The 12173-nt window shown below is 41.9% G+C and overlaps 1 protein-coding gene across 1 annotated transcript in view; it reads left to right on the top strand.

Annotated features, from left to right (window-relative positions):
* The window catches only part of RAP1GAP2 (RAP1 GTPase activating protein 2), a 949148-nt gene that overhangs the window by 885827 nt on the left and 51148 nt on the right, over window positions 1–12173 (top strand). The window contains exon 15 of the mRNA XM_082245390.1: window positions 4945–5016. Within this exon, the coding sequence (XP_082101516.1) occupies window positions 4945–5016 (72 nt within the window). The remainder of the gene's footprint in view (window positions 1–4944; window positions 5017–12173) is intronic.

Below are 12173 nucleotides of genomic sequence, written 5' to 3'. Positions count from 1 at the left end.
TGTGAGATCTCTTTGCCAAAGTCTTGACAAATTTGAAAACGTGATGTCTGTATTCTCAGTAAAAAGCTGATGACACAGCTCTTTACCCATGTGATCAGTTGTGACAAGGAAATGCCAGTTATCGGTTTCCAGTGCCACCACATCAGTGCCCTTCAGTGCCATCTCATCAGTGTCCATCATCGCCGCCTCATCAGTGCCCATCAGTGCAGCCTCATCAGCGCACATCAGTGAAAGAGAAAAATTACTTATTTACAAAATTTTCTAACAGAAACTAAGAAAAACAGTTTTTTTCTTCAAACTTTTTGGTCTTTTTTAGTTTAGTTTTTTTTAGCAAAAAAACCCAGTGGTGATTAAATACCATCAAAAGAAATCTCTATCTGTCTCAATGATAAGCATTGCATGGCCGTGTAATTGTCATTCAAAGTGCGACAGTGCTGAAAGCTGAAAATTGGACTGGGCAGGAAGGGGTAAAATTGTCCATCATTGAAAAGGTTAAATAGCCTTTGAATTCAGTGTGCTTTCAATGAACTTGGGTGTGCAGGACTTAGGCAGGCCCTACTGTACATTTCATTTTTTTTTTTTTTTTTTTCGTTTAACCACTGGATTAAAAAATAAAAAAGACCCATTTTCCCCATCCACATATTTAATGTGGATAGGGGAATCACTCCCACTAAGTTATCTTATTCTAACAATGGGGAGACTTCTCTGCCATCAGAATATGCTAATCAGTGCTGCCAACTAAAGCCAGTGGCACTGATCATTTGGGAAAGATCTGAGAGGTTGGTTGTACAGAAGTCAATTGCTAGATCAGCTTCTGTACAAAAGCCCCAGAGCTTGTTTTAAGTTAACCCAATGCAATAGCAGCCCAGTAAACCAATAAAGAGCATAAGGGGAATTGGCGCAAACAGAATGCCAGTGATGCTGAAGCAGTCCTTACTGGGCTGGGGGGTTTAAGTTCCGGTATGAGTCCAATAAAGGTTCTGGTCCACTTAGATAGCTGCTGGCGGTAAAGAGAGAAGCAACTCTGTCATGAGATACAAGGCGAGAGAGAAACCCAAGCAATAAAAAACCTTTTAATGAGGGATAAAAACAATATTACTCACAAGAGTAAAATAAGTACAGGCATCAAATATTGGAGGAGGTCCTGGGCATCTTTCATCCAGAGGGGTCCCTCTAGGTCCTGGCCGAGCTGGTGCTGGTTCAGACGAGCGGCGGCGGTCTCCTGTGGGAGACAGGAGACAGTCCTGATCCGTGGCTTCAGTAAATTACTCTGGTCCGCGTGTAGAGGGGCCGTGACATCACTTTCTGGCTTGCAGAGCTTAGGAGGAATGGCAACGCGTTGCGGAGCATGCGCTCCTTCTTCAGGCCGTCGAAGAAGGAGCGCATGCTCCGCCACGCGTTGCCGTTCATCCTAAACTCTGCAAACCAGGAAGTGACGTCACCCTCTACATGCGAACCAGCATAATCTACTGCAGCCAAGGACCAGGACTGTCTCCCACAGGAGACCGCCGCCGCTCCTCAGCACCAGCTCCGCCAGGACCTAGAGGGACCCCCTGGATGACAGATGCCCAGGACCTCCTCCAATATTTGATGCCTGTACTTATTTTACTCTTGTGAGTAATATTGTTTTTATCCCTCATTAAAAGGTTTTTTTATTGCTACACTCAGATCGGTGCTGTACCAACATATTGCATAATGCACACTCCAGTAGTCTGCCTGTGCTTATACAGGCAGACACACCTCCCTCCTTTTATGCACATGGCTGTAGACAGTTAGGGATTGATTTCCAGAAATAGTATGTTCACTTTGCAAAGGAAGTTTCCTTTTGTTTGGTGAATGGGATAAAGCTATTCTAACTTCCATCATCCAGTCGTGTCCAAGCAAAATACTGTTTTTTTTTTTTTTTTTTTACCACATTCATAAAGCTAAGGGCTAAAAGGAGAAACAGAGCAGTGCCTTCTAAGTGTAGCAATAATTGGAATTGTATGTTAAAAGCAGATGCACTCACAAGATAAAAAGTGGTAAAGTGCTTGAGTTAATAGATCATCCACTCTGCTCCGGAGTCACTCCCACGAGCGATACCGATGGTTCCAGTGGCGCTGGTGGTTCCCAGCGCTTACGGTAGTCTCGGGTACACTCAGAAGAGCGAGGATGACGTCACAACTAGGCCTGGGGTGAGCGTGTGTGGCTTTGCGATCGGAGCACGTGTGCTCCTTCTTCAGGCTGATGGGAAGCCATCTTTGTGTGGGTATTTAAGTCCATGTGAGTGGCGGATTGGGATATTAATGCTATAACTGCAAATGAATACAAAGCAACTATAAACACACACTAATGGCTCCTAAATACAAGGGCTTTCAACATACAAGTTAAAAAAGACACTACTTAATGTTGTCGACAATCAGTAAAATGCAGACCTTAAAGTGGTTGTAAAGGCAGAAGGTTTGTTTATCTTAAGAAGTTTTTTGTGTGCAGCAGCCCTTCTAATACTTACCTGAGCCCCATCTAGATCCAGCGTTGAAGGAGTGTCTCAGCTGCCCAGGAACACCCTCCCTATTTGCTGTGACAGCAGTGTGTCGCCATTGGCTCTGCTGCAGTCAATCAAAGTCAGTCAGCCAATGAAGAGAGAAAGGGGACTGGGCCGGGACGTGGCTGGGCCACGGCTCTGTGTCTGAATGGGCACAGGGTACTGTGGCTCGGCTCAGGTGCCCCCATAGCAATTTTCTTGCTGTGGGGGCACTCAACTGGAGGGAGGGGCCATGAACACCGAAGAGGGACCCAAGTAGAGGAAGATCTTGGCTGCTCTGTGCAACACCACAACACAGAGCAGGTAAGTATGACATATTTGTTATTTTTACCTAAAATAAAAGAACCTTTAGTATCACTTTAAGGGTCCTACCTGAATAAATAAATATTAAATGTATTTAATACAATTACATAAAAAATAAATAAATACATATATATATATATATATATATATATATATATATATAATAAAAATAAAAATCGAGAAAGAAACTGTATTGCCATATGATATGTATCAGAAGGTTAGGAATGTATCATATACATATACAAAGAATCATATGAAATATGCTGCTTACGCAAAGAAAAGTTATATATGGAATTTGCAATGGTATGTTGTTTATAATAAAAATATTTTTTTAAAAAGGTACACACGTCCATAATGAGCTATGACGAGGCATATAATTGAAGTCTAAATATAGTATATGTGACTTAATTGAAGAGTGAAATTTTGTGTATGGCTGTATTAATCATGCATACTTGTATCTATACCACATTCCATGTATGGATGTGAAATCATGCATTTTTCAGGTGTACAATACAATGGAATCAGAGAAGAGTGTTGATTTCTAACTCCTCACTCAAGCCTCCAGGTACCAGAGTGTAGAGGGTATAAATCCAAAAAGTCTCTCTCTCGCAGAGACATTTAAAACGTTCAGCTATGAGGAGACTCTTAGGGATAGCTTCTATTACCCCAACCTTCAGCTCCCTGGAGGCCTGACTGTGGAACTCCGAAAAATGTCTGGGAACACTGTGCTTATTGGATCCCTCCTCCACTAAATGCTGGTGCTCTCCAAATCTTTTTCTAAGAGTACGGATCAGGCGGCCCACGTAAAGCAAGCCACATGGGCATGATAGGCAATAGACTACAAACTAAGTTGAGCACGTAAAGAAATCAGGTATAGTATACCTTTTGCCTTTAGAAGTAAAGTCTTTGCCCATGATTGACATGCTTACATGTAAGACAAAGTGGATTATGACAAAAAGTGAGGGAGGCACTAGTCGCAGGGCTAGGGGTTTTAATCTTACTGGGTGCTATCTGAGCCTTAATATTTCTAGCTTGTCTATAGGAAACCTTAGGTCTGTCGGTGAGGGTAGACTTTAGTGGGGATCTTCCCTGCTTGTATTCCTTTGCTGTTGTAGCATCAATATCCCTATCCTGCCTCTCACATGGTTTTAAATACCCACACAAAGATGGGTCCCCCATTAGCCTAAAGAAGGAACACGCATGCTCCATACACAAAGCCATCCCCTGCTTACCCTGGACCTAGTTGTGACATCATCCTCGCCCCTCCAAGTGCACCTGATACTCTCGTAAGCGCTGGGAACCACCAGCGCCACCAGAACCATTAGCATTGCTCTCAGGAGTAAGTCAGCCACCCTGGAGCAGAGCGGAATATCCATTAACTCAAGTGCTTTACCACTTTTTATCTTGTGAGTGCATCTCCTTTTATCATATTAAATTACAATTATTGCTACACTCAGAAGGTGCTGCTTTGTTTCTCCTTTTGTCTCTGGAGTCTCTTCTAGCTCATTGGAGCCAGCAGCCACTAGGATAGCAATACCTTCCACTCCTTATTATGGACTTTGCTATGTTACTGTCTTAGCGTCATATTAGCATGCATTTTACCTCCACTTGAGAGCACCAATACTATGTGTTTTGTTTCTAAAGCAACTGGCAAATTCCCTTGCAAATTTCTAAATCCCTTGCCAAGTGAACACACAAACTGTCTTTAGTAAATTATCCCCCTAGTGTCAAGGAATGTATCCCTACCTACAGCCTGCACATGCAACAGAGCCCCTGAGATTTATGAAGTTGCCACCCTGCATCATTTTCAGACTCTTACCCCGCTTATGAAAGTTGGGGGGAGAGGAGGAGACCAAGCAGTCGTGTAACAGCGGTAAAATAAGAAAAATAAAACAATTTAGAGCAATTATTTTATTTTTCACCTAAAGGGCATGCTTAACCATTGAGTAAGCTTTGCCATTATATGTTTTATATCACCTGCATTTACCAATACTTTAATGGTTATGGCCTGCAAAAATAAATACATTAATTAAAATGTGAAAGGTAGCTGGTTTATGTAATGGTTTTAAAATGTTTTGATTGCTATTATTATTATTATTATTATTATTATTAATCAGGTATCGGTCACTGCACGAGAAGATGTGCCATCTTTTGGTCCTCCACTACCAAATCCACCAGTATTTCAAAAAGTAAGTGGCTTATATTTAAATGTAAATGATTGAATGCTGTGAAAGTAAACATAAGGCTCAGGGCATTCTAGGTCTGTGATATTTTTATCTTGATAAACATTCTCCTGATCAGGAACGTTGATTTTATTCAACAGTACCAGATGTGCAAACAACATGAACTAAAATCTCAATAATAAATAAACAGTAATTAAGTACCGTATTTTTGGATCTAATTTATTGTTTCAGCTTGTTTAGGCACCAACATTGTATTTATGGATAAAATGGTGTGTTTCCATGTGGATTACTGAGAAGAAAGACTAGAAATTACCAGGAACTACTTAAATAGTATTTATCACTGTTCATTGATTGTGCGGGAACCAGAAGTTTATTGGATGTGCTAATGTCACCCTTTCAGTCAGTTACTTAAAGGGACTGTCCGCTCCCTACAAATTAATTAAATAATAGTTGATCATTCTTTTAACTTCATTTTTAACAAGGCTGGCATTATGGGCTGGCAGTTTAAATCGTAATCCAGAGACTCTTACATGTTTTCTCCAACACCATGTCCGTTACTGGCCTCATTTGGTGCTGTAGATGCTGAGTAAGTTAAAGAGTAAGGGAAATTAAGTCTTCCATTGGTTCTTCCCTACTGGCTAGGAATCCAGTGAGGAGATATGGAATGGCCATGACATGTATGCAGTGTGGCTGAGAGGCTGAGATCCTGGGTACAGAACCCCACAAGGCTCTGTGCTGTTTGCATAGAAAATCATTTTAAAAGCAGAAGGTGGTGCCAGGAAACAGCCTGACGCCTTCCTACAATGTTAGAGCCATGTTAAAATGAAAGTTGAGTGATCTTCCCACCAGGGTCCTGGACAGCAGAAAAGACTTGCAAGGAAATCTGAGGATTGAGTCCACTCCATTCAAAAAAGTAATTTTGGGTCCAGAGGAAGGCAAGGATAAACTCCCCAAGTTGGTGTTACAAACTTTGCCATCCCAAAGGCTTCCTATTTCCAAATTTTTTAAATATAATGATATTCTGAAGTTGTTTTTTTTTTTGTTTACTGATTTTGCCATTGCTTTTAAGAACCCCTTTCTAAATTCATGGTAAACTCATCTTTGTTTCTTGCGTAATCCACTTCTCCTTTGTACAATACTTGCGATAACATTTTTTATACTAACTTTGGATGTATTTAAACATGTTTGTTAAAGGGTAAGGCAGCCTTAAGGCTTCATGTACATACAGCCTACTTTGACCACTGGCTGTAGGAAAATGCAAAATGACGCAAAATCAGGCTGCAATTTTTCAGCAGTTTAGCCGTGGTCTGCAGCCGGCGGTCAAATCATTCCTATCCTTAACACAATTCTTCCGTGTTCAGGAGAGGGAGGTTGAAGCTCCCCTAACCACAGCAGCTCTTAAAGCCTGCTCAAAGTCTATGTGTACATTGACATATAGGCTTTTATGGAGTTACGTTTAGGCACTTTGGCAAAAAAAAAAACAAAAGCTCCTAAATGTCAGTTTAGGAGCTGTAGTGTACATGGAGCCTAACTCCACATTTGTGAAAAAATATGAAATATATAGAGTATCTCACAAAAGTGAGTACACCCCTCACATTTTGTAAATATTTTATTATCTCTTTTCATGTGACAACACTGAAGAAATGACACTTTGTTACAATGTAAAGTGGTTAGTGTACAGCTTGTTTAACAGTGTACATTTGCTGTCTCCTCAAAATAACTCAACACACAGCTATTAATGTCTAAACCGCTGACAACAAAAGTGAAAATGTCCAAATTGGGCCCAAGTAGTCATTTTCCCTCCCTGGTGTCATGTGACTCATTAGTGTTACAAGATCTCAGGTGTGAATGGGGAGCAGGTGCATTAAATTTGGTGTTACTCTCTCATACTGGTCACTGGAGGTTCAACATGGCACCTCATGGCAAAGAACTCTCTGAGGATCTGAAAAAAAGAATTGTTGCTCTACATAAATTTGGCCTAGGCTATAAGAAGATTGCCAACACCCTGAAACTGAGCTGCAGCACGGTGGCCAAGACCATATAGCGGTTTAACAGGACATGTTCCACTCAGAACAGGCCTCCCCATGATCGAACAAAGAAGTTGAGTGCACATGCTCAGAGTCACATCCAGAGGTTATCTTTGGGAAATAGACACATGAGTGCTGCCAGCATTGCTACAGAGGTTGAGGGGGTGGGGGTCAGCCTGTCAGTGCTTAGACCATAGGCCGCACACTGCATCCAATTGGTCTACATGGCTTTTGTCCCAGAAGGAAGCCTCTTCTAAAGATGATGCACAAGAAAGCACAAGAAAGCACACAAACAGTTTGCAGAAGACTAAAGACATTGATTACTGGAACCATGTCCTATGGTCTGATGAGACCAAGATAAACTTTTTTGGTCCAGATAATGTCAAGCGTGTGTCGCGGCAACCAGGTGAGGAGTACAAAGACGAGTGTGTCTTGCCTACAGTCAAGCATGGTGGTGGGAGTGTCATGGTCTGGGGCTGCATAAGTGCTGCCGACACTGGGGAGCTACAGTTAATTGAGGGATCCATGCCAACATGTAATGTGACATACTGAAGCAGAGCATAATCCACTCCCTTCAGAGACTGGGCCACAGGGCAGTATTCCAACATGATAATTACCCCAAACACATCTCAAAGACGACCACTGGCTTTCTTAAAAAGCTGAGGGTAAAGGTGATGGACTGGCCAAGCATGTCTCCAGACCTAAACCCTATTGAGCATCTGTGGGGCATTCTCAAATGGAAGGTGGAAGAGCGCAAGGTCTCTAACATCCACCAGCTCCATGATGTCGTCATGGAGAGGTGGAAGAGAACTCCATGCCCAAGAGGGTTAAGGAAGTGCTGGAAAATAATGGTGGCCACACAAAATATTGACACTTTGGGCCCAATTTGGACATTGTCACTTAGGGGTGTACTCACTTTTGTTGCCAGCGGTTTAGACATTAATGGCTGTGTGTTGAGTTGTTTTGATGGGACAGCAAATTTACACTGTTATACAAGCTGTACACTCACTACTTTACATTGTAGCAAAGTGTCATTTCTTCAGTGTTGTCACATGAAAAGATATAATAAAATATTTACAAAAAATGTGAGGGATGTACTCACTTTTGAGGGATACTGTATGAGGTGTGTCTGGTGTGAATGATCCAATATCTCAACGGCAACATGGGCCAGGTACGCATGCATGCACATGGCTATCCAGAGACACATCAAGAAGCGGAACCTAGTGTGGAGTACACATGACCGTCAGGATAAACCTGCAGCGAGCAGTCGAACGTAGTCAATGTAAGAGGTAGGGTCACAGAGCAATGGAGCAATGAGTGAACATTAAGTTCTGCTACAAATTGGGGAAAACGGCAATGGATACACATGAAATGTTTGTGCATGTGTACAGGACAGAAGCCGTGAGCAGAAAATGTGTTTACGACTGGTTTAATGCTTTAGTGACAGAAAGGAATGGACTGGGGATGAGCCATGTTCAGGTCTGCTGTCGACAAGCAGAACCCCAAACGTGATTGAGTGAGTGCGCCAAATGCTGGTACAAGATTGGCAACTGACTCTATTATTGATGGCGGAGGAATTGGGCATTAGCCGCACAAGCTGACAGACAAACAGAAAGCAAAACAGATGCAAACCTTTGGAGTTGCCTACAAAAGTCCAATGTCAAGAGAATGTTGATCGCCTTCGTCGATAACAGTGGCATCATCCATAAGAAATTCTTGGGTCAGCGGGCTGTACCTGTTCTTGATCATCCACTGTACTCCCCTGATCTAGCAGCAGCAGACTTCATTCTTTTTCCCCGCCTGAAGAGCTTCATGAAAGGCTCACGTTTTGCGGATGTGGCGGCAATCCAAGAATGTGTGACAGTGGTTCTGCGATCGATTCCTAAATAGGCCTTTGCTGACAGTTTCCAGAAGCTTTATGAACGTTGACAAAAGTGTGTTGTAAAGGATGGCGATTTTTTTTGAAGGCCAATAAAAGTAATTTGTTTGTATCTTCTGTTTTGTTTGTTTTCTGATACCATTGACCAAACTTTTTAGACACACCTCGTATATACAGTACATATAGTGCTTAGCAAAAATGAGTTCACCCCTTTTAAAAAGTGTTATTTTAATCAATATTTACATGAACACAAGAACATTTTCCAAAATTTTGAGAAACTTAGTTCAATAGAACATTTGTTTAGTTCATTACATGAAAGTAAGGGTAATAATATAACTTAGATTACAAAATCTTCAGTTTTTCTCAAATGAGTTGATGCAAAAATGAATACACCCCACAACAAAAACTAATACATCAAGTATTTTGTATGACCTCCATGATTTATAAGGGCAGCACCAAGTCTTTTAGGCATGGAATGAACAAGTTGGCGACATATTGCAACATCTATCTTTTACCATTTTTCAAGAACGACCTCTTTTAGAGCCTGGATGCTGGATGGAGAGTAATGCTCAACTTCTCTTCAGAATTCCCCATAGGTGTTCGATAGGGTTCAGATCAGGAGACATACTTACCCACTAAATTACTTTCACACTGTTCGTCTTCAGAAAAGCAACAGTGGCTTTAGATGTGTGTTTTTGGATCATTGTCATGTTGGAAAAGTTCACGGCGACCAAGAGCGCGGAGTGATGGTAGCATCTTCGCTTTCAATATATATGCCATCAATGAAATGCAGCTCCCTGACACCAACAGCATGCAGCCCCACAGAAGGACACTGCCGCCACTATGTTTCACTGTAGGCACCATGCATTTTTCTTTGTACTCCTCACCTTTGCGATGCCATACAGTTTTGAAGCCAAAAGTTTCAAAAACACTTATCTTGGTCTCATTCATCACTCTAGAGTACAGAGTCCCAATAGTCTTCTTTTTTTTCAGCATGGGCTCTGGCAAATTTTAGGCAGGCCCTTTTGTGCATGGGCTTTAGGAGAGGCTTCCTTCATGGACGACACCCATGCATGGCATTCCTATTTCTTTAGCTAACTGCAGTGAACATGCATGGCAATTTTCTTCAACCCTCCTCATCAGAAGATGCTCCTGTCGAGATGTTAACTTCCGTGGACGGCTAGGATGGCTCTGTGAGATGGTTGCAGTTCCAGTTAAATGTTTGTGTCACTTTTGCTACAGTATTCTGACTGATAAGTAAGCTTTGCTGATCTTCTTGTAGCCTTCACCTTTCTAGTGTAAATAAATTATTTTCTTTCTCAGGAATTGTAACATTTTTCTTCCATGTGTTGCCATTGCTGACAGCGTGAAATGGAAAGGAGTTTTCTTTGTTAAGTAATGTCCTTTTATAATCAACTTTTATAATCAACACTGTTTAATGAATAATTAGACTCACCTGTAGTTGAATTCTTGCTAATTAGGATTGTATTGTCTAAAGTTTAGCTTTGCTCCTAAGACTTTCATTGGGGTGTATTCATTTTTGCAACATGGTCTTGTATTAATTTGTTAGGAAAAATACTTTTTTATGTGTGCAAATTACAGAATCTTTGTTGAAATCAATGGCCTACATTTGTTGGAGTATTTTGCAGTATATTCTACCACAGAAAGTGTTGATTCTAATAGGAAAGTAAAAGTTTTCTGACAAATCTTTTGGGGTGTACTTATATATGATGAGCACTGTATTGAATTGTACTGTTTATTTTGGCAGTTTAGCCCATGTTTTGCAAAAAAACAGGCACACTAATGAGCCAGGTGTGCACTGGGCTTATGTTAGTACTGGGAGTAGAGGTTAGTGGCCCCACCCTCCCGAGGGGGTCAATCTGTGCACATTGCTCCATACTGTCTGTGCTGGGACAGTGAATGGCTGAGCCTGTAAGGATGTAGCAGCAGGAAGCTGCAGAAGAAACAGTCAAAGCTGAGGGAAGATTCCCCATTTAGTGCACAAGCACTAGGACTGTTTGGCGCTACCAACGAGCTAAGATATCCCAAATCATCACATTTGGTGGAGGAATGCTATGGGCAAGATGATGGCGGAGTTCCAGATCCTTGCATGCAAGAAACAAGGAGTGCCAGAGACTGTCTGTGTTGCTATTTCTGTGTGAGCAGTTAGATGTGTATTGTCTCACATCCTTAAAGAGAGAGTACGCCAACATTTTTTTCAGGAGAACTGTGTGTCAGTGACTGCAAATATAAGGGTTGTTCCCCTTAGTAACAAAGTCAAGGTCAATCATGAGACCTGTGGTGGGTGGAGTGCCCCTTTAAAAGGAAGGTTAGACAGGTTTGGACCCCTGGGGGAGGTAGTAGGCACAGAGGTTCCAGTGTAAATTGTGATGTGTTTCTTCCTTCATTGCGAAACAAGGGGGGATTTGTAGAGAGGCGAGCCCATGCCATTATTTATTTTGGCAGTTTAGGCCATATTTTACAGAAAACAGGCACACTAATGAGCAAGGTGTGCACTGGACTTATGTTAGAGCTGGGAGTAGAAGTTAGTGGCCCCACTCTACCGAGGAGTTCAGTTTGTGCAAGGAAGCTGTTAGGACCACATTGCTCCATACTGTCCATGCTGGGACAGTGAAAGGCTGAGCCTGTAAGGATGTAGTAACAGGGAGCTGCAGGAGAAACAGTCAGAGCTGAGGAAGATTCAGCGTTTAGTGCATGAGCACGGGGACTGTGTGCCTGTCTGGAGGACCACGGGAGGAGGCCTAAGCAGAGATACTGCAGATAAGAGTCACAAGGTTGAGGATTGTTTGTTTTGACATATTGATGATGAGAACCCCTGCAAGGGAAATTGTTCTGCTGTGAATCTTTACTTTCTTCAATAAAAGTGGGCAGAAAAAGCCCTAAAACAAACTTTGTGGAGTGGACTGGACTCACTGTTTGCACTACCAATGAGCTAAAATACCCCAAATGATTCCAATATATATATTTTTATATAGCATGTGCAATTGCTACATAAGCCAAATTGTACGAAAATGTTTTCAAAATGTACCTTTCCTTTTAGAACTAAAACCGTTGTAATTTTCTGTAGAATTTCATGCAACATGACAATCTGAAGAGGGTTAACCTCTGCAGCAGCCATCATGCCCTTGACTACTGACTGTTCTGCAGTCCCTCCATTTTGCACAGCAGCTGTAATGTCCACCCCGTAGTTTCCCAACAATCCCAGTCCGTTATGTTCCAAACACGGGTGCTTCGGA

The sequence above is a fragment of the Pelophylax lessonae genome (assembly GCF_965119305.1).
Source record: "Pelophylax lessonae genome assembly, chromosome: 2".
Lineage (NCBI taxonomy): Eukaryota > Metazoa > Chordata > Amphibia > Anura > Ranidae > Pelophylax > Pelophylax lessonae.
This window is presented reverse-complemented; position numbering and strand designations above follow the sequence as displayed.